This window comes from Eremothecium cymbalariae, chromosome 5, assembly GCF_000235365.1.
Source record: "Eremothecium cymbalariae DBVPG#7215 chromosome 5, complete sequence".
Classification (NCBI taxonomy): Eukaryota; Fungi; Ascomycota; class Saccharomycetes; order Saccharomycetales; family Saccharomycetaceae; genus Eremothecium; species Eremothecium cymbalariae.
The window spans coordinates 240,412-261,906 of NC_016453.1; the positions used below are offsets into that span (position 1 = coordinate 240,412).

Genomic DNA, 21,495 nt, shown 5'->3' on the forward strand with positions numbered 1-21,495 from the left:
CACATGCACAACATACAAATACACGCACAGAAAAATACAGTAGTTTTCATTAACACAAATGTAGTTCATTACAATTTGTAACAGTATATTAATTCCAATCTTTGCTCTAATAAAGTGTCATATAAGAGTAAAGGAATTATGATCTATCATATGTCATTTTCGAAATCAAAGCTTTGGTATATACAAGTAAAAAGAAGCAAAACTTCAAGAACTAAAAAATTTCTTTGACACTTCATAAGTGGATATCATGATTGCACAACTTGGTGCAATTTTCATCATTCTGGGCAAAAGCCCAGTGTACAGCGCCTTAACCCCTTCTGTCTTTCTAATGTGGTTTAGGAAACCAAACATACTGTGTTGAGGCGAAGAAAAACCGCTGGAAGGTTTATTGTATGAAGATGTGTTCGCATTACGACTGCTGGAGTTTACAATGGCTATTTGCATTCTGGTTTTACCTAAATCAAACGGATGAGTTACCAAAGCAGCAATAGCGCCACTGATAGCGCCACCTAAAAGACTAGTGAGGAAATAATCCCACGTAGACTCTGAATTCATCATCATATGCTTTTGAAAATTAGAGCTCTTGTAAAATTCATACGATCCCCAATAGATAGCACTGAAGGGAACATCTCTCCATAGAGTTAATTCCAACCCTCTGAATAAAGCCCGCAAACCTAATACGGACACCTCTTTTTTAAACTCCTTGACAAGGTCTTTCACCACCTTCAAGGTACTGACATCCTTCGACGTTCGTGGGATGCTTTGCAACCTTGTCCTAGCTAGTTCTAATGGTGCAACAGAAGTAGCTGCTACAATCCTACTTATAGCACCACAAACTAACGGGTTTAAGTTAGGAAAACTTTGGCTGAGAGGCGAATTGTCCCTTAGTGTCTCATACCCAGAGTAGTAAACCACATTAGCAGGAATAGCCATGAGCAACGTAAGAGAAATCCCCGTCCAAAGCGTTTTCAGCCCTTCCACTTTCGATATCTTCAGCAATGCTTCCCATGTATTATTAAACCTTAAACTTGTATTTTTACATTGTATGTCCTGGAAACATGCATCTTGCCAAAATAACTTGCCCACATTCACAGACTCGGACGATAAATTTACTTTACTACCTTCAACACCAACACACGAACACTCAGGAAGCATTTCCTGCTGTTGCAATCGCACCCTTACCACATCCATAGGCGTGAGAAATAACGATGTAGCCAATGAACCGGCTGATGCACTGATCATCTTCTCCTTCAACCTCACATAACTATCACTTGACATTATCAAAGACACAATCTAACGAAAAAAAGTTCTCCAAAGCCAATGATATCTATACTGCTACTACCTTGCTCAGTCTCTAACTACAACCGTCTTGAGCTTACTTCCTGTCCTTTACCTACTTATATTACCGGTCTTCGTGTAAGTTGTTAACTTAAATTTGTCTTCAGGGACTAGCGATCACCGGAGCTGAAAACCCGTTTTGTCACAACCAGACCTCCAAGTTGCACCCCATACCGCATGAAGTTGTTAAACCTACTAAATACTATATTATATAATAATAATACTATAAAAATTCTAAGCGTATGTTTAAATTAATTATTTTCTGGTACTCAGTATGATGTTGCATCAGAGTTGTCTAATGGGACTTCTGGGCTTTCTTCATAGAGTCTTAAAACCATAGATGTAATCCTTTTCAGTTGAAATTGCAACAACTCATCTACAGTAGCCATATTAATTTGAGTCTTTTCTCCTCTCTGGAACAAGGACATATCGAATTCGTCTTCTTCCCAATTCATATATTCATCGATACTGTAGCAGTCGTGTGTCAGGTATTCCTCGTTGACTATGTGGATTGGGACGTTTTCTATCCACTGGTTTACTTTTTCTCTATGTGGCATGTTCAGAGCGGCTCTGGGGTTAAAGTAAGCAGGGAAACTGGACTGTGGCACATCGAAGGGGTCATAGGTCTTGGTCATGGGCACGTTGGATAAGTTTGGGTTCCCAATCATGGAACTGTTAATTGGTATTGGTGTTCCGACACCGTTGAAGTAACTGTGCCATGGTGATAAATAGTTCAGATCTGGGAAAAACTGCGGGCTGCCATGGAAAACAGTGGGATTATCTAAAAGCTGTTCCTTATTATTCTGGATAGGATGCATGATGAAGCTAGACGAGGGTTCATCCACGTTACTTAGTTGTTGTAGTGGGGTTTCTGTGATAGACTCAGGAACTCTTTTCTTACCAAACGCATTATCCTTTCTTGTAGTATCATATTTCTTTCTTCCACCACCAACTATCATAGACGATCTTCTATCATGGTCAAAATTCATTACGTCTATATTTGGGACTAAAGGTTTGGTCTTCCTATATTGATGCATTTGGTAGAAGAAGCTGCTATGATATTTTATTTTTTGTATCATGTTACGGATGTCAGTTGCAAAAGAGGTTGACATACCCCTTTTATATTTATGACAGACGACAGTTTGTGTACACAATATATATATGCTTACATATATATATATACGTCTCCATATATCGTTTTCCTAAAGTGACGTTGCTGTCTGTATAATATGCAGCGTCAGCGTCAGCGTCGCTCACATTGCAGTTGATTATAAAAGCATTAAAGGCGCGCGGAGCGAACAAGTTACCTGATTCGCTGCTTCTTTAATAGGCCTGCAGCATGTTTGATCCTTTTACCCAATTTCAAATTTTTCTCATTTTCAACCAGCTTTGTAGGGAAGAACTCTCCCAAAGTGGTTTGGGCCCCTGTGGTCTTTCTTTTGTTGAGTTCTCTAATTAATGGACCCAAAACTTCATCAGACTTTTCACTTGGCCAGCCCAGGTTCGAATGAAGATAACTTCGCAGTTGATCCAGGTCTGGGATCCCCCATACAAAGTTTGTGGTGTCATGATCCACTTCAGGGTTCATATATGCATTTCGAACGAAAGGGTTTGGGAAATTATCACCCAAAATGACATCGTTCTTCATCAGCTTTCTACGGAGGTTCTTTCTAAAGGTTGATTCGTTTTCTAGATTCTTCTTATCAAATTGGCCGTCATTGTACCAATTGCGGAACGTTTCTAAATCTCTAAATTCAGCCAATATTTCCATTCCAGATACAGGTCCCACACCTTTGACTCCTGTAGTGTAATCACTTCCTAATAACTCTGCAAGTGAGATAAGCATGTCCCTATTCAAGCCCAAATTCAATGAAATAGAATCACTAGAATAATATTCTACAAAAGCCTTCTCATAGAACATGTTTTTATACACGTTTGAACCACCAAAGAGGAATATATCACTATCATCCGTAATGATACCATCAACCAATTTCAATTTCAATAACTCTGCGCATTGTGCTTCCGCTTCCATGGGAGCTGTAACATACGGGATGCCAAACCTGGTCAAAAGTTCCTGTATTTGGGTAACCATTTCAACAGTTACTTCATCTGCAGCACTCATATCCTTTTGGTATTGTTTGTATAGCTCGTCTTCAATAAAAGCATTTGATACTATATCTGGATTTAGCGTCTTTTTGAAGTTATTATAACCTTCTTGCTCACTTACCAATTGTTTAGCTAATTCTTCTTCTTCTTCTTCTGAAAAGTAGTAATCTAAAAATGGCTCATGAATATTTGTACCTGTTTTGGGTAATAAAGTTTGATCCATTGACTTGTTGGGATCATCAACATCACCTTTTCTCTGATCGGTATCTGCTACAGGTAGTTCTTTTAGGATTTCTGGCTCTGATACGTCAACCTCCTCTATTTCTAAATCCACAGGATTGGTAACTTCTTCAATTAATTCTCGAGCCCGATGCCCCGTATATAAACGGAATTTTTCATCTTCGGTTATAGCACTAGGATTTGCCACCTTGTCTTTTACAAAAGAATCTTTCAAGTAATGATTGTTTGAGCTAGGATCATTGTGCGATTGGAACCATAGTGGTGTCTCCACTGTTTTTTTTGTGTTCTTTGAACCTTCTTTTCGTGACGGTAATTCTGGCTCATCAACGTCAAAGAGAAAAGAATTGCCATCCAAATGTAAGCCTGAAATCTCAGAAAGTTCATCCCTCTCTTTTTTTGATCCACTTGTTAGATTACCAACAACTTGTTGCGATATTTTAGATGCGGGCGGCTGTTGATGTGAAGCTTCGTTCTCCTCATTAACATGATACAATTTGTCGATTATCTTAGACTCAGATTGAAATTTAGTTGTGTTTGATGTTTTTCCTGCTGCAATTTGAATTTCTTGGTAATGAGTGTCATTAGAAATATCACGTTCCTGAATATTTTTGTCGCCAATTTCTGATATCGATTTTCGTTGTAGGTTCGTATTTCTTAGAGCTTGAGATCTCTGCATAGCTTCAATCGCTTCCATTTCTTCAATCTGTTTTATGTATTCTTCATCTGAATCTTCGTCACTACTTTCAGTATAGCGCACAGGATTCCTTTTTGATTGTTTTGAAGGTGTAGTCAGGTTACCTCTTTTGTCCAAGAAAGACTGGCTACCAACTGCACTATTTTCTTGCAAAAGTGGAGGTAATATCGATGCTTTCATTGAATAGTCCAACTGTTCTTTTTTCTTTCCTATATTTACATTAATGTCTTCCCATTCGATACTTTCTTCGCTTTCATTGTTATCATCCTGTTGTTCCTTAGCAATACCCCTGCGGGAAGGCGTAACATTTTGATCATCAATAATAATGGCCTTACTTACCTCTGAACCATCCTGGGGCCCTAAGCTCATAGCCCAACCAGTTTCAGTTTTGATAAGCTTGTATTCTGTATCTCTTTGTCCTGATATTCTGCTGATAACCTCATTAGTTTCCAAGCTGCCTCCATCATTTATACCTGTTATGTTCATCAGCTTCTGGGTAAAGAAGTTTCTCTTCTTGACCATGTCAATCTGAAACTTTGAAAAATCCATGCTGTTGGGGAAGAGCTCTTCTAATTGTTCTTTCGTGTATCCCATTCTTAGACGGGAACGCAATCTGAGCACAGAAAGGACTAAATATTGAGTAGACTTCGGAAGCTCATCAAATTCCTTAGATGCAGGATTAATAGATGTTAAATCGATCCCGTCTAACTCATCACTATGATCCATTACGGTCTTAATGTCCTCAGCGGCTGATATACGTGTATCTTTCTCGTCATAAACAAAGCCTGGAATCTGGGGCAACTCATACTCATCGGCAGGACGGAACAAAACACCCCCCACATGATTCTTCTTTGGGCTACCAGTAGTTTTCTCATCTTGTTGCTTATATATCTGTAAGGCCAGTAACTTTTGAGCTGTAACAGCTGCATCTGCCCGTTTACCTTGTCTGGCTTCCCGCCTCTGGCGGATGGTTTCTCTCTTTAACGGTGGAGCACCCCCATCAAAAACAAATACAGGTTTCATCCCAAAGTAAAGCACTTTGCATATACGCCTAAAGAACCCCAAAATATGAGCATTCTTTAACTTGTGACTGCCGTTATCTGGTGTTGCCTTTAAAAATTGGTAAATCCAGATGGATGCGTCGACTGCCATCCTTTTATTAGATAGTGACTCTAACCTAACTGGTTTTGTTGTTGGACCAACTATGTCCCATAATGAGTGAACACCCATAACATATGTTGTACCTTACCGTTATCAAAACCAGATCAAGCAAACTTTGCTTCATGCAATTCAATGGTTGTTCAATATCTTGAAATTATTTGTGTAAGTTACTACTAGTATTGCTCAACAGATGGAACTCTAAGTCATCATACAAGCCTCGGACCAAAAAATTTACCGAAATTGTTTCAACCGAGGTTCGAACTCGGGACCTTTGCCGTGTGAAGGCAACGTGATAGCCACTACACTATTGAAACCAAATTTTCCAACGCCAAGGTTTGCATATTTAGAATATAAATTAGGAAATATAAATCATGTGATAGTCCCATTTTGTAATATATTGTAAATTAACTGTAGGGCGCTTATTAACAAGCTGTATAGCATTGAATGAGCCGTGTCTAACTGTTCTTGTCTTAATTTCTCCAATTAAAAATGATATCACACAACTTTAAAATGTCTAAATGTCAACCAAACGGTGCAATCCTATAGACACCAGAAAGCTAAACTCCACTAAAATTTGGCAAGAAGCAACTAGAAAGGCAGGCACGTTATCTGATCGATGAAGATAGCTTCTAATGCTATAAACAGGTTGTGAACTGTAAAAGAATGCGGTCTTTGAACTTTGCAGGTTCGCAGCTCATCTGGTGTCACATTTCTTTTTTCAAGGAAGTGCATCAATGTTGAAAAATTTTTTTAATGTACGATGAGCTTGCGTATTATGGTATAATGGTATTAACACTCAGACTTGTTTACAAGAATTGTTCAATTAATTCCTTCCAGATCCAGCACTATTTATAATGGCTAAAGAAAAGTCTTCTAAAGAAAAGTCAAGTACTTCTGAGGATAACTATGACGCAAGGCTGCCCGCTGTGTTAGCATTCGCTAAGCCATTAGCGTCTAAGAAATTAAACAAAAAAGTTTTGAAGACAGTTAAAAAGGCTTCGAAGGCAAAGAATGTCAAGAGGGGTGTCAAGGAGGTTGTTAAAGCGTTAAGGAAGGGCGAGAAGGGTTTAGTTGTCATTGCAGGTGATATTTCGCCTGCTGACGTTATTTCTCATTTACCAGTGCTGTGTGAAGACCAATCTGTTCCATATATATTTGTTCCCTCAAAACAAGACCTAGGCACTGCTGGTGCTACAAAGAGGCCTACTTCGGTTGTGTTCATTGTTCCAGGTTCCAACAAGAAGAAGGAAGCCAAGGGTAAAGAAGCGGAGTACAAGGAATCTTTTGACGAGGTCGTTAAGGAAATCAACTCCTTGTAACCTGGGTGCGCGCTGTAATTCCCACTTAATGAGCACTAAAAAAGGCATGTTGTGAAGTAGATGTTTTCTCCAGGGTGTCTTTCTTTATAAAATATCCATCATAACATATTTTGTGTTTGATAATATCTCAATATCTATCCAAGATGCAAACGCTGCCCCCCAGGCGGCAGTGGACTACTTCGATTCTGTAAATTATTTAAAGTACTATCTAGATGCATCGTGCATAAATGAAATTTGCTTATTTCAGGACTATCATTCTTTGTATTATTAAGTTAGAGGCGATGAAGTGGTAGTAGAGCTTTCTTTACCGTGAAATTAGGCACCCTTCAGTTCAACTAATTACGGTATATGAAAAAAAGCTTTGAATTTAAAGTTGAGTATGATAACATAATACAACTCCAACAAACCAATGCAATCAAGAAAGAGAAGTAAAGTATTAGAGATATCGCAAGCACCAACAAAGAAACACAGATATAATGATTCTGCATCAAGTGTTCGCCAAAAAATTTGGAAGTGTCTTCCTAGATTAAGTGAACGGGAAATGGACATCGAAAATACTATAAAACATAGTCATCTTTTTATTAAGTTAACGTCAAATGAGAGAGATTATCTTCAGTCAATTTTAAAGGGTATTAAGGATGTGATAGATGATAGTAAGTATACATTCCACTCAGAGTGCGTTGAATTGAAGAATTTCCATATTACAGATTGTTGTGTTTTGTTGCCATTCTTCATGATTAATTTGAACAAGTTTTGGAACAAATCAAACGACAGTGATAGTTGTAGTATCACAAAGCCGTTCTATGTTCGGTGTTCAGTTTATGTGTTTAAGTCCTGCCAAATATTGCAGATACCAGTCTTCAACAAGAAAACAACTTTCCATAACCATTTGGCCCATGTATCAGGTGTTCCTGGCTTCAAACAAATTGAATTTCAATCTGCAGACCTCAAAGATTTAATGGGGGGGATTGTGCATCAAATCTCTAATTGGAAGTTTCATCCAAGCAAGACGCCTGTTCACAAGAGATTCATTGCCGCCCTTTCTAACCAAAATAATGTGCTCCGCAGTGTAATTGAAGAACTCCCCATCTATGTCAATTTGATTGACATGGACCTGGTTGCTAAGGTAAATATCCCAGCAATAGAAAGAAGTAAAAAGAATATGGAAGATTACGCGATTAAACTGCAGGAATACAACAATAAGGTATCAGTCAAAGATATTAAGCCCACGGATGAGACCAAGACTCAAAAGGATACAGTGAAATCGTCTAAATATTCAAATTTGATGCAGCAGAAACACACCACTTCCAGATACCAAGGGACTTCAAAACGACATACGCCTACCCCAAATGCCATGTCCTCGCAAGATAAAAGAACTACCCACCACTATGCCTCCTCAGAAGATATCAAATCCTACTGTATGGCCACAATAAAAGCCACTATTGACGTCGTATCGTCTAAATCAGCCTACCAAATAACTAGAGCTTATGTGAAATACCCCAGAACTTGCATAGATTCATTATACCAGAAACTTGCTGAACTACGAAATGAATCAAACTGTAACATTGTAATCCTAAATATTCAGACAGTACACGAATCCACTGCATGGTTTGAAAACTTAAACACCGAGGAATATGCCTCTATTGTGCCACCTCCAAGTGCCGTAAGAGTTATCAGCATCGGCGGTGTGGGTGAAAATTGCAAGCGAGCATTACGATTATTGCAAAACTTTCTAGAGAATATTTCTTCATACCCTAAGCCCAGTATACATGCTTGATACATCACAGTATAACCGTAGATCACCACTCTAAACCCTATATATTCCTTATATTATAAGCTTAGCGTCTACGTCGGGCTTTTTAATAGTCATCCCACACGGAACTATTGTTATACATGTCGTCGAGACATTACTGAAACTGGTTGCTGGTGACAAATAAAACGTTCAGTAGCTGACCTACAAAGACTGCCACAACAGGAATTGGATTTAGCGTCAGTGTTGAATAGATAAGACACATGATAAGGCTGATTGATAAAGTGAAAGTCATAATTTGCTAATGAATAATGAATACAAGAAGAAGCCAGACTTCATGCTTGGCTCGAACCACAAGAAATCTTCTAGTAACCCGGTGTTCACAGGTAATTTCCCTAAACAAGTAAACGGTCAAATAATGGTGTCTCCCCCGCGCAAACCAAGACCTTTCAGCAGTATTGACGATCCAAGATTGCTAAATGCCCGGCATCTGACAGGTCAACAACAGATTGAGGGAGAGTCCTCTGGCGTTCGGTCTACTAACAGCGAGTCCGAAGTTAGCAAAGACTTTTATTCGAATACTCTTCCCTTTTTAATATCGAGTAAATTCCCTCATCCAAGACCCAGACAACTTTCTATGTATTTAGTTTTTGGTTCGAAGATTCCTGAGGGTGATGAAGCAGCGCACAAATATCGATCGTTTCACCAAGAGGAAACGACCAAGACGGTGGAAGTTCCACGGAAGAAATTGTATGTATCGGAGCCCACGAGGAAGGGCAGGAGACATCGTTCAGAAGTGGATGAGCTAGTGGATCATTTAGATATGTACATCAATGCAGCAAAGGAAAATGCTATTAAGGAGTCGGCAGTAACAAATAATGCGACGGATGCGTTGGAAAATGGCTCACCGCTGACTCCTAACATGACTGAGAGCACCCGTAGTAGTATTGCAGATGCTTCGCTGGCAGCTGTGACTCCCTTGGGTATTTCTAATAAGAGTCCAGTGAACTTTTTTAGAAGTGGTAGTCAAGGTAGCCCATGTCGATTGCAAGGGAACTCCACAACGGATGCAGAAGATGAGATGGAGAGTCCCAATGATCGGTTCTCATTTGTAACGTCAGGTATTTCTATTAATGAAGTTCCGTATCTCACGTACGATAGTGGTACGGGTTCCATTCCGCTGTTGACGCAGTTAAATACAAGTGATAATTCAAAGATAAAACATGGAGGGTTGCATCTTGAAGATAGTCCATCACCACGGCAATTCAGAGTTGTAAATGAAGACAAACCCAGCTTTTATTTACAGGACACTACAACCGAAGAAGAAGAAAGTTCAGCTCATGTAAGTGAGCCAGCTTTACGTGATTCTAACTCGGAGTTTGATGATCGAAGCAGATATTCGTCGTCCTTCGGGCAATCCATGACACCAACTCAGTCACTGGCTGAATACGGGAATGGGCTGCGGGATTTAGAAGAAGATCATCATCTGACACACACTCTGACTGGGAGAATGCCGCAGCGAAGCCGTATGGCCTCGACTGATAGGCATTTGGACAAAAACGTAAGGTTGGTTTCAAGCTATGTGGAGGAGTTAAGACTAAAGTACTTTCCAACTTCAAACTCTCTACAGCCACCAGCTATTCTACCTATAGCTTTAAAGACTAAGAATAACCTGGAACAGCCACAAAATATAAAAGTGAGAATCAGAACCAGCTCAAAACAAATTGGTATCAAACACGGGAAGGCAAAACAAAAGTTATTAAGTTTAGAGACAGCCAACGAAGACGACGACATATTACTCAGTAGAGTGGATCACACGCGAGAATTCCAAGAGCTGCTGGGGAAAGAATCAATATCGAACGAAGACCAGCCTCTTCCGTACGATATTCCAGGTGATGAAGCTTATGATAGTGATGACGTAATGGCTCCCTTAAAAGAACGTAAAGACGACTACCTGCACAGGGCAACTACAAGTTTGAAAAGGACAGACACAGTTACAAGTTATTTCACAAAAAATGTATGCCGTTTTCTAAGTGACAGCAACGCCGAAGAAGGTTATGATACTGCTGATCATTCAACACACACCAATTCTTCTCTGCCCACAGTCGTTCATTCTACTTCCAATCTGGATGTGTCTACAAGCAAGAAACCCCACCGACCCCGACCTGACTCCGCTGATTACAGCTACTATCAAGTGGCATCTGGTTTGAAAGTTACAAACCCTGATTTAGACTCAGAATAAGTAATGTATACATGAAATCATGGACAATATTCGAATATGGGAGGGATTGTGGGGTAATATTCTGCTGACGTAAAACGAAACCGTAGCTTATCACTATGAACTAACTTGTTACCCGGACATTTTTTAGACAAGGTGGCGTCAAAAAAGGTTGAAGATTTAAGCGCAGGTTCAAGACACCCATATAGACAGAAACATTATAAGGCGTATACATAATAGATATTATCGTGCTCAGTATTGCCAGTTGCATACTCAAATATGACTGTACCGTTGTATCAGCCGGCTTATACGTTAGTGTATGACACAAATCCTCAAAATGTCAGTTATTCAGTGTCAGATTTCCAAAAGGCATTAGAAAAGGGTTCTGATAGTGACAAGATCGAGACAATGAAGAGGATATTGGTCACAATGTTGGATGGGAACCCATTATTTGAGCTACTGATGCATATAATTAGGTTTGTAATGCCATCGAAAGACAAAAGGTTAAAGAAGTTGCTATACTTTTATTGGGAAATCGTGCCAAAGCTAGATTCCGAAGGTAAATTGAGACAGGAAATGATTCTGGTTTGTAACGCAATTCAGCATGACTTACAGCATCCTAATGAGTATATTAGGGGCAATACACTAAGATTTCTCACTAAATTGAAGGAAGCAGAGCTGTTGGAACAAATGGTTCCATCGGTGCGCTCTTGTTTGGAGTACCGTCATGCATACGTTCGTAAATATGCTATCTTAGCGGTTTATGCCATTTATAAAGTGAGTGATCACTTGATTCCTGATGCAACAGAGATTATCAATTCGTTTTTAGTTGCCGAGACCGATCCCATTTGTAAAAGAAACGCATTTATAGCGTTGGCTGATTTGGATCGTGAATCTGCTCTCAGTTACTTGCAGGATAATATAATCGGACTTGAAGGGTTGGATGCTTTACTGCAGGATGCATTCATCGAATTTATTAGAAGAGATGCTGTCAAAACACCATCTTTGAAGATGCAGTATGTTGATTTGTTGCAAGATTTGTTATCCACGGCCACTTCAAATGAGGTTGTTTACGAGGCGGCTACTGCATTAACTATGTTAAGTAACAATCCATCCACGCTGCTCTACGTTTCCACTCGACTAATTGATTTAGCAGTGAAGGAATCTGATAACAATATCAAGTTGATTGTTTTGAACAGAATCGAGGAAATCCAATCCAGAAATCCAACTTTCTTAGAGGATCTGACTTTAGACATTTTACGTGTTTTAACTAGCCAAGATTTGGATGTTTGTGCTAAGGCTTTGGATATTTCTCTAGGGCTGGTTACTTCTAGGAATGTTGATGATGTTGTCAAGTTGTTGAAGAAGGAATTACAATCGACTGTAGATAATAACAATGATAAATCGCAGGAGTATAGACAGTTGTTGACTAAGACTATTCATAAAGTTGCTATAAGATTTGTTGAAGTGTCTGCTAACGTTGTTTCCTTGTTATTGGAATTCATCGGAGAATTGAACTCTGAGGGTGCCAGTGGTGTTATTTCTTTCACGAAAGATGTCATTGAAAAATACCCACAATTGAGGGAAGAGATTCTACAGGAATTAATCAGTGCTCTTCCATTTGTCAATTCTGCTAAGGCCTACAGAAGTGCTTTATGGATCTTGGGAGAATACTCAGAAAGTGCGTCTGATATTCAGAATTCATGGAAGCATATTAGAGATAGTATTGGTGAGCTTCCAATTTTGCAATCAGAATTAAAGAATTTAAATGAGGGAATCGAAGAGGAAGAGGTTTCAGATGCTTCACAAGCTGCTAGAGGTCCAGCTGTGCTTCCAGATGGCACCTATGTTACTGAATCGGCGTTAACTGTTGATGTCAAAAATCGTTCGTTGTCAAAAGAAGAAAAGAACTTACGCCCACCTTTACGCCGCTTTATCCTAAACGGTTACTTTTACACAGCCTCTGTTTTGTCCAATACTATTGTCAAACTGGTCCTGCGTTTTAAAAATGTGTCAACCAATCAATCCGTTATACATGCATTGAATGCAGAGGGTTTGTTGATCTTAGTTAGTATTTTGAGGGTTGGCCAAAGTACTTTGGTTGAAAAAAAGATTGATGAAGACTCTCAGGAAAGAATCATTATTGCCATTTCTATGTTAATGGATCGTGATGGTATGAACGACGAAAAGAAGAAGGAGTTATTGGAAATGGCATTTTTGGAGGCAACCAAATCATCATATAAATCCAGATTATCTATTAACCAACGCAAAGTAGACCGAAGAAATGCAAGTATTGTTGCTAAGTCTGCTGAACCAATTGACAAGGTAATTACATTCAGACAGCTTGCTTCTATTGATATCCGTCATACACCAACAGATACTGTTGAGGAAGATTTGCACTTAGCTTGTAAGAGCGGATCGTTTGTTGCCAAACAGGAAGCAAATTCGATAACTTCTAAATTGAAGAAAATCATTCCGTTGACTGGTTTTAGTGATCCTGTTTATGCTGAGTGCTATATCACAAACCATCAATTTGATGTTGTTTTGGATGTCCTCTTGGTCAACCAAACAAAAGAAACTTTAAAGAATTTACATGTTCAATTCGCAACATTAGGCGACTTAAAAATCATTGGTAATCCACCAAGTACCAACGTTATACCTCATGGTTTCCACAAAATATCGATCACTGTAAAGGTTTCTAGTGCTGATACTGGCGTTATTTTTGGAAATATTATTTATGATGGAGCACATGGCGAAGACTCTCGCTATGTTATTTTGAATGATGTTCATGTTGATACCATGGATTACATAAAGCCTGCTGTGTGTGATGAGGCTTCATTCCGTAAAATGTGGAATGCATTCGAATGGGAGAATAAGCTAGTTGTGAAATCTAAATTACCAACGTTGCAGGATTATTTGCAAAAGCTGATCGAAGTTACTCATATGAGGGTTTTAACACCTGAGGAGGCATATACTGACAGGGATGGTCGTTTCCTAAGCTGTAATCTATACTCAAAGTCAACGTTTGGCGAAGATGCATTAGCCAATCTATGCATTGAAATGGATCCTAACACTGGTAACATTATAGGTGAGGTTCGTATTCGTTCGAAAACGCAAGGTTTGGCACTTACTCATGGTGACAGTGTGGCTCAAATGGGAAGGGTTGCCAATACCATCAAATTACAGAATGTATGAGGTCTTTAGTGATGTATAATATAAGTTAGAAGTGTTTATAAATAATTTTTCCCCCCAACAACCGGGAATATGATAATAAATATCTTGATCCAATCCTTACGTTTAGTATCTTATTATAACATGACTATTTACAGATATCAGAGTTAAGTACTCCAAAGACTGCTTTTATTTTTTTATCTTTTGAGCTTCCCTTTCTGTACCATGAAAGGGGAAGCCTAACCCGCTGATTAGGGTCCTGGATTGAACGTCAGTTTGGGCAGTGGTGTTGATGTTAATATTCATACCAAAAGTGACAGGCCATAAATCCTGATTGGAATCAAGCTCTGGAAAATATCTTACATCACTACTGCTCAATCCAAATGAAATGTCACCGAACCGATTCCCCGATCGGTTCGAAATACCAGCGTATTCTCTAATTCTTGGTAGTACGATCTCTGTCAATGTCGATAGAAATTGTGACATAGGACGCCCTTTTAACTCTACCATTGCGCCCATATGCGTACCCTTTCTGACCTTCCAAGCAGGAACATCAACCTTTGCATACAAAGGCTTAGGCTTGCAACCAGTAATTTGTTGAAGTTGCAACGCTGCGGTTATGGGCAACAACTGGTTGTCTTTCGCGGCTGAAACATAACAATTGAGCACCACCGATTTAATATCGGGGATATTATCCCACTTAATGGGTTTTATATCTGGTAGTTGAGATACTGAGCCCTTCGGCTTCTTGGGTCCTCTATTAATATGGTATGGGGAAGAGCCATCCCATTCTCTTTGCTTTACACCAACTTTGGTCTTCATGTCATGTGAATAATTGATCAATAGCAGATCACTTTGTAATGTATTAAAATAATGGTCCCGGATACGATCTTGATGCGTTGCTACAGGTTTAAACCCAGGAGATCTGATATCATTTTTAGCATATTTTAACTCAGGGAACCTTGGCGACAACTTAGATTTGTCAATCTTAACCAGATGATGGACTGGTTTAATCAAAGAACATGCAGACTTATTTACCTGATTTGAGGTGCTAAACGCACGACAAGAAAAACAACTCATTGCTGGACTTCGCAACTTAATTAACTTACTTTAAAACCAGAAGTTGTCTTCTCGATGGACTTATCATAGAGCATTCTCATACAAAAAATTTTCTGCTCCAATTCCGTATATAATGATTGTTGATTTTTGTTATATCATTCTAAACGTTTATGAAAATGCATATAGAAGACAGTAAGTAACTATGATAGATAGTAACCAGAAGAGCTACATAGAACTATATATTTAGCGCTAGCTGGCTCTTAAGGTAATGAGATTTGCTATTGATGAACTTCTTGATGCTATTGATGAAGCAGAAGTTAAACAGACGTACATTGGGCATGGTGCGGATGTGTTGCAAATGAAACTTGGTAACCGAAGGCCAAACGATGTAGACGAACCTGTGGAATTGGATGCCAGCTTGCAAAGACACCTAGAAGATTTGCATATTTCTGATAAGATTCCAAAGTTTGAGCAATTGAGGATACCTTTAGGGTCTTTTCGTAATACAAGGGCTCATCGAAGGGTCTCCATACCTGTGATAAATGATGATTTGGTTGATGAGAATAAGCAGCTCTCTAAGCCAAATGCAACGCAATTGATGATGATGCTCAAAGATAAGATGGCTGAACTAGAAAGAGCTAATACTGCTCATGTACAAAATGTGTTAAAAACAAAGAAGATGGCTGAAATAAAACTTGCGAGGCAAGAGGAAGAGCAGTTGAGACGTGCAGCAGAGGAACGAAAGAAACGAGAGGAGGAGCAACGTTTGAAGGAGGCAGAAAGGAAAAAGGTTTTAGCTGAAGAATCTGAGAGGAAACGGAGATTGAAAGAGGAGGCCGATAAGAAGCAAAAGGAACAGCTGAGAATGGAGCAGGAACACCAAGAGGCATTGAGGAAGACTCGTGCACAAGAGGAGAAGAAGAAGAAGCATGGCGTTACTAATTTTGAATCCATTGAAGTCGAATTTTTGAACGTTATGCAAAAGATACGAGATATAAAACGGGACATTGTAAATCCTGTTAAGAAGGATCGTGAATTGGAGAAGCTACTTGGAACGCAAAAGAGGAAGATCAATCCCAAATTTGGCCAATTAACAAATAGCCTATCTCAGCTGCAACAAATTCGAAAAGAATTAATCAGGTTAATAGATGAAATCAAGAATAATAATCTGGCATACAACTGGATTCTAAACTTTGTCGCTAAGGCGGTTGTATCACAGGCAGAAACTGAGGTTCGGGTAAAACCGGAAAGTGCATTACCTCTTGCGAACTTGACACTAAGTCTTCTCGTGAAATATCCAGACTTGTATGAACTGTTGATGGCTAGATTCATTAAAAAATGTCCATATGTCATAGGCTACATGTGTGGAATTGATACTGAGGAAGGAAGACTACGCATGGGATGGAAGAGAAGTGTAGATGGTAAATGGGAAGATGATATTAGCTACAACGAGAGGCTGGGTGGTATAATGACTTTGTATGCAGTGATTTCCAGGTTGCCACTAGCACCGGAGTTTATTTCTAATACTGAGCATCCTCTGCCGCTTTCGTGTTCTTGGAAAATATTGGCAAGGTTTGCAAATAAACCTATTATCTACTTGACTAATACGGAATTCATTCTTCTTGGGTATTGGTGGGACGCTGCTGCTGCTCAATTTTTGCAACGCTATGGAAACCAGGGTTCCAAATTACTAAATCTGGTTGCTTCTGACCTAACAGCTGAAGTTGCAGCTCATAAATATGTCGGCGCTGCAAGATTACGCATTCTGTTAGAAGATTGGAAACAAACTGGCCGAATAAAAACGTTCCCAGAGATGGTTACGTGATTATTGTCGAACGTCTTAAACCTGTATAGCTTGTTATATATGTCCCTTGATCTTTAGTCGATCGAGCATCCAATTATACTAATGAACACAGTCTGATTGTTCTGCCATAAATCCACTGAGAACATAGATTGGTAATAAATACCAGATGTTAAGTAACTACAATCTCTATCGATCATCTTTCTCTTAGTATTATCCATAGATATTAGTCTCAACCAATGAGTAAGCCATCTCCGTTTTTAAGGCCTCACAGATTTTTTTCTTTTATCCTTTATGGAAGGCACATTGTTAGAGCTTTTTTGAAACTTTAATATTGAAAGATATCTTAAATCATAGAATGTTGGATATCATCAAGTACTATGAAAGCCAGGTCAGTAGATGTACCTATTCCAGATAGGCCCGTATCACCGTTTCCCATTTTAACTGATTATGTGGATATCATATGTGGGTTTGGTCGTGGCTCTTCTGAGTTAGGAATTCCAACTGCCAACGTCCCTATCGAACAATTACCTCCAGAAGTAAACACTTTGGAGACAGGAGTCTACTTTGGTTGGTCGAAATTACACGCCATAACCAGTCTTGAGTCAAAGACACATGAAAGGAAAAATGGAACTTTAGTGGAATACAATTACGGCAAGAACCTAACAGTAGATGATACCGAGGTATTACCCGTTGTGATGTCTGTTGGATGGAATCCTTTTTTCAAGAATAAGTCAAAGACAGTAGAATTACATATATTGCGAGCTTTTGAAGATGACTTTTATGGAGCAAAGGTTAAGTTTAGCCTCCTAGGTTATATCAGGCCAGAGTTGGATTACACTACGAAAGAGAATCTGATAGACGATATTCATACAGATATTAAAATTACTTCTGAAGTTCTGAAACGCCCTGGATACAGCTGCTTAAGGAGACAACTTCTCGAATAAGATATTTCTAAACCACCTTTTTTTATGACTATTCTTCTACTGTTACACTTAGTTTTTCATTGATGTTATATTTTGAAATTTGGGTCTCAATCTGTCAATACTGGGAATTAGAAGATATTGGTTCTCGACAGAAGGTATAATATATATACACTGTTTTGTCTGGATTCAGGAACTTAGACGCTCTTTCAAACCATAATCCAAAATTGATATTCATTTATTTATCTGCGTCGCATAGCCAGGTTAAAATATAATGATCTTACTTTGACTGAGAACATGATAAATTTTACAAATCCAATGAATTGCTTTGGTTGTCTTTTAACTATATAAATACTACAAAATAATTTATATATTAAGTTAAAATAAAGTATCTATAATTTCCACGTCTTCAGGAGAATAGTTAGAAGCAAACTTCTCTAGCCCTTTTTTGACGTCGTCAGCTTTATACTTGGCAGCTTGGGGCCATATCTCATTTACAATATAACGCCTCCTTTCAAGGTAAGACTTTGCCGGATCATGCCAGATCATCTGGCAATATTCATACCAAAAGAAATCACTTTCCAAAAACTGCAACCAATTCGAATCAATTATAGTCTTAAATATATGTTTTTCAAGAACTGACCTCGAAATTCTTTGATACATTTGGTTCAGCAAGTAGAGTAGCCGCTGTCCGTTCTTTTGATCTGCCGATTCCAGTCTTTTAATAAGATGATCCAAAATCTCATTTTTAAGAGACAAGCGACCCTCTTGTGAGTTGTATCTGCTTTGTGGAAAAGGTGTTGTCAAAAATATTTTTATCAAAATATAATCCATAAATATTTCAGTATCCATGGGGCCGTTAGAGTAAGAAGCATGGACAGTGTCATAAATTTTATCCAATTCAGAATATTCTCCATTTCTGATCATAACCATCGACAATCTAAATAATATTTTTGCCTTTGTATGGCTCATGGAAAGACCCTGTAACAGTATATTTTTGGCTGAAACATAGTCAGATTCTCTCTCAATTAGCCAATCTGCCCACTTTAGCCATACTATATCGTAGTGAGCTAATATAGTAACGGCACGCTGAAAGTTCAATTTTATCAGACCAACAACTCTATTGGTAATAAGGTAATCTAAATACTTGCACCAAACAGCTATTTCCTCAAATTTAATTAGTGTATGGGGAGAGGTGTAGCTTTGGGTGAACAACTTACTTTCAAATAAGTTGTACATTTCCATGACTTGGTATTGAACTACCATATACAATTCTTTAGTCACCTTTTTTAATTGAACCTTAGCTTCCTGAAGTTCTGGACCTCGTCTTCCCTTCACATTTATATTTACCTTCAATTTTCTCCAAAGTTCATTCTCCGGTATAAACCACTTAAGTTGGGACAAATCCTTGATATCCTGGATACACTGCAGCCAAACACTGTAAAATTTCGAATAATCATAGAGTGGGATCTCAAGGACTTTGCGTAATATACAAATGTACCTGTTTGGCAATTTACATCTTTGTTTTACCTGATCCAAATATAGCTCCCAAAACTCTCCACTAAAGAAATGCAAACCTATCAAAACCTCTGCAGTTTCATATTTTTAAAAAGTTCCTTGTCATTCATCACTACTTCATTGCATAATTTCAAATATTCAACCCATAGCAAAAGCGATCTATTGTTAAACTGAGCTAATGCGTTCTGAAAGATCTTATGCATTTTAACAGTACTACCCAGCTTGAGTTCAAAAAGCGCATAGTCAATATGATACGTTTCCAGGTAAGGAAACTGCTGTAACATTGACTTATATGTGGAACGAATAAGTTCGCATAGTTGTGGATCTATCGATTTGTTCAATGGGCTTGCAGTTTGTAAAAGATAATTTAAAAGTTCTTCCCAATAATTCAGCGTCTTTGTGAACTGAGACACTTTAAGCAGCAATTGTGAAAGTTTTTCATCATTGGAAAGATCAAAGGAATCTAGCATTAGTCTTCTTAGTTCAATTGTTTTTGTATTGATGTTTCACTGTACTTCTCTTCGCTAAAGCATTAAGGGCAAGGTTAAGAAAAATTAAAATAAAAAAATTGTCAAAACCATCTATTTGAACGGTTGAAACCGAAAAACCTTTAAAAGCTGCTAGAGTACCTTTTCAAAAAGCTCATCTTAAATAAATTGTAATAAATAGGATGCAAAGGGCTGTTAAATGCACCCGAGCTACATTAAAATTTGTATGTACAAGATAATATAGTGGTGAAGTGTCATCATCATAAAAAATTTAACTAGATGGTAAATGAATTTCGTCTAAAAGCTTCTGTGCACCATTTGCAATTAGTTTCTCTGCAAGTAGTCTGCCGCACCTCACAGCATCTTCTTTATCATCTTCAATTACTAATGAAATAGAATCCTCTACAGCTTCACTGCCATCGACAGAAACCACAATTCCTTTTAAAGTGAGAGTTGAAATACCTTCATCGAATTCAGATTCCACGCCGATAGGAACAGAACATCCACCATTTAGGGTTCTCATTAGGGATCGTTCGGATAAGCAACAGATGGTGCTATCTCTGTCAGCAATTCTGTCCAAAATCGGTCTAAGAAAAGTATCATTTGTTCTTGTTTCAATACCCAATGCCCCCTGCCCAACTGCATGGTACATGGTGGAGGAATCAAATCGTTCAGTAATTCTATATTCTAATCCTAACCTTAGGAGACCAGCAGTTGCCAACACTATGCAAACAAATTCGGTTTCCGGATCATCGAGCTTTTTTAGCCTAGTCTGTATGTTTCCCCTGACACTTTCAAATTGTAATTTGGGAAATTTTCTTTTCAACTGAGCAGATCTACGAATACTAGAAGTACCAACCACGGACCCTTCTGGCAAGTCTGCCAAACATTTATAAGGGCTATCCACCGCCATCACAATACAGTCACTAGGATCCACTCTCTTCGTTATCGCACCTAATTCAAACCCGTCAGGCAATAGAGTTGGCATATCCTTCAATGAATGTACTATCAAGTCGATGCTGTTCTCCTTATCTTCATATAATAAGTCTTCCAACTCCTTGGTCCATAATGCCTTTCCACCAAAGGAATAAAGCGGTTTTGATTGAATTTGGTCACCCAAAGTTTGCAACGCCAAAACTGTACATCGATATTCCGGAAACTCTGACTCAATCATCCCCTTCACCTGCTCCGATTGGATTACAGCCAATTTTGACCTTCTACCAGCAACTTTAATTATACGTTCGGGCATGAGGAATGATTAACAGCAAAATAATTAAAACCTAATACGATGAAACCCCTTCTCACAAAAAAAATTGAATATTAAATATATTGAATATATTATATGCAAGCAGGCTCAACCAGTGTAAAAATCAATATCACCGACTGGATCCACTAGAACAATAATTCAGAACCAGCTGCGTACCAGGATGAATTGTAATCTTGGGGGTAGAATTGATAACCAATGCAAAATAAAAAAACTATAGCCGACTCAAACGATAAAAATCAGTATGAATGACTAAAAAATAAAATGGCTCTGAGAAAACACCAATATGTTGAGAGATAAGCCAAAAACCAATTCTATTTTCTTGAATTTCTCTGCAGCTAAAACCAAGCCGATTTGCTACCTTTTAATATATGCTATGCCTACGTCCAGCCGTAACTAGCTCATTCATCTGCCAGACATATGACTTAAAATTAAAAAAATTTTC

The 21,495-nt window shown here is 38.5% G+C and overlaps 11 protein-coding genes, 1 non-coding gene and 1 further gene across 12 annotated transcripts; 7 read left to right on the top strand and 6 right to left on the bottom strand.

The window, feature by feature from the left end:
* Positions 1–204: 204 nt before the first annotated feature.
* On the bottom strand, positions 205–1,278 carry MTM1 (Mtm1p; the record flags this gene model as incomplete). The annotated part of the gene is made up of 1 exon (XM_003646660.1): positions 205–1,278. The coding sequence occupies one exon, from the start codon at positions 1,276–1,278 to the stop codon at positions 205–207; it is 1,074 nt and encodes a 357-aa protein (XP_003646708.1).
* A 329-nt stretch (positions 1,279–1,607) lies between these two features.
* Positions 1,608–2,450, bottom strand: PFS1 (Pfs1p; the record flags this gene model as incomplete). Its single annotated transcript, XM_003646661.1, has 1 exon — positions 1,608–2,450. The coding sequence occupies one exon, from the start codon at positions 2,448–2,450 to the stop codon at positions 1,608–1,610; it is 843 nt and encodes a 280-aa protein (XP_003646709.1).
* A 191-nt stretch (positions 2,451–2,641) lies between these two features.
* RAD2 (ssDNA endodeoxyribonuclease RAD2) lies at positions 2,642–5,608 on the bottom strand (the record flags this gene model as incomplete). Its single annotated transcript, XM_003646662.1, has 1 exon — positions 2,642–5,608. The coding sequence occupies one exon, from the start codon at positions 5,606–5,608 to the stop codon at positions 2,642–2,644; it is 2,967 nt and encodes a 988-aa protein (XP_003646710.1).
* A 172-nt stretch (positions 5,609–5,780) lies between these two features.
* On the top strand, positions 5,781–5,853 carry Ecym_5113. The gene has a single exon. It is a non-coding gene; the product is annotated as a tRNA-Val (tRNA).
* A 540-nt stretch (positions 5,854–6,393) lies between these two features.
* NHP2 (snoRNA-binding protein NHP2) lies at positions 6,394–6,858 on the top strand (the record flags this gene model as incomplete). Its single annotated transcript, XM_003646663.1, has 1 exon — positions 6,394–6,858. The coding sequence occupies one exon, from the start codon at positions 6,394–6,396 to the stop codon at positions 6,856–6,858; it is 465 nt and encodes a 154-aa protein (XP_003646711.1).
* Positions 6,859–7,267: 409 nt separating this feature from the next.
* SNU56 (Snu56p) lies at positions 7,268–8,635 on the top strand (the record flags this gene model as incomplete). The annotated part of the gene is made up of 1 exon (XM_003646664.1): positions 7,268–8,635. The coding sequence occupies one exon, from the start codon at positions 7,268–7,270 to the stop codon at positions 8,633–8,635; it is 1,368 nt and encodes a 455-aa protein (XP_003646712.1).
* Positions 8,636–8,912: 277 nt separating this feature from the next.
* On the top strand, positions 8,913–10,850 carry Ecym_5116 (uncharacterized protein; the record flags this gene model as incomplete). The annotated part of the gene is made up of 1 exon (XM_003646665.1): positions 8,913–10,850. One exon carries the CDS (start codon positions 8,913–8,915, stop codon positions 10,848–10,850), a length of 1,938 nt encoding a protein of 645 aa, XP_003646713.1.
* Positions 10,851–11,105: 255 nt separating this feature from the next.
* On the top strand, positions 11,106–14,021 carry SEC26 (coatomer subunit beta; the record flags this gene model as incomplete). The annotated part of the gene is made up of 1 exon (XM_003646666.1): positions 11,106–14,021. The coding sequence occupies one exon, from the start codon at positions 11,106–11,108 to the stop codon at positions 14,019–14,021; it is 2,916 nt and encodes a 971-aa protein (XP_003646714.1).
* Positions 14,022–14,186: 165 nt separating this feature from the next.
* On the bottom strand, positions 14,187–15,077 carry MRPL7 (mitochondrial 54S ribosomal protein uL5m; the record flags this gene model as incomplete). The annotated part of the gene is made up of 1 exon (XM_003646667.1): positions 14,187–15,077. The coding sequence occupies one exon, from the start codon at positions 15,075–15,077 to the stop codon at positions 14,187–14,189; it is 891 nt and encodes a 296-aa protein (XP_003646715.1).
* A 247-nt stretch (positions 15,078–15,324) lies between these two features.
* GLE1 (nucleoporin GLE1) lies at positions 15,325–16,881 on the top strand (the record flags this gene model as incomplete). The annotated part of the gene is made up of 1 exon (XM_003646668.1): positions 15,325–16,881. The coding sequence occupies one exon, from the start codon at positions 15,325–15,327 to the stop codon at positions 16,879–16,881; it is 1,557 nt and encodes a 518-aa protein (XP_003646716.1).
* Positions 16,882–17,237: 356 nt separating this feature from the next.
* FMN1 (riboflavin kinase) lies at positions 17,238–17,804 on the top strand (the record flags this gene model as incomplete). The annotated part of the gene is made up of 1 exon (XM_003646669.1): positions 17,238–17,804. The coding sequence occupies one exon, from the start codon at positions 17,238–17,240 to the stop codon at positions 17,802–17,804; it is 567 nt and encodes a 188-aa protein (XP_003646717.1).
* A 354-nt stretch (positions 17,805–18,158) lies between these two features.
* Ecym_5121 lies at positions 18,159–19,768 on the bottom strand (the record flags this gene model as incomplete).
* Positions 19,769–20,057: 289 nt separating this feature from the next.
* On the bottom strand, positions 20,058–21,035 carry HEM3 (hydroxymethylbilane synthase; the record flags this gene model as incomplete). Its single annotated transcript, XM_003646670.1, has 1 exon — positions 20,058–21,035. The coding sequence occupies one exon, from the start codon at positions 21,033–21,035 to the stop codon at positions 20,058–20,060; it is 978 nt and encodes a 325-aa protein (XP_003646718.1).
* Between the last annotated feature and the right edge of the window lie 460 nt (positions 21,036–21,495).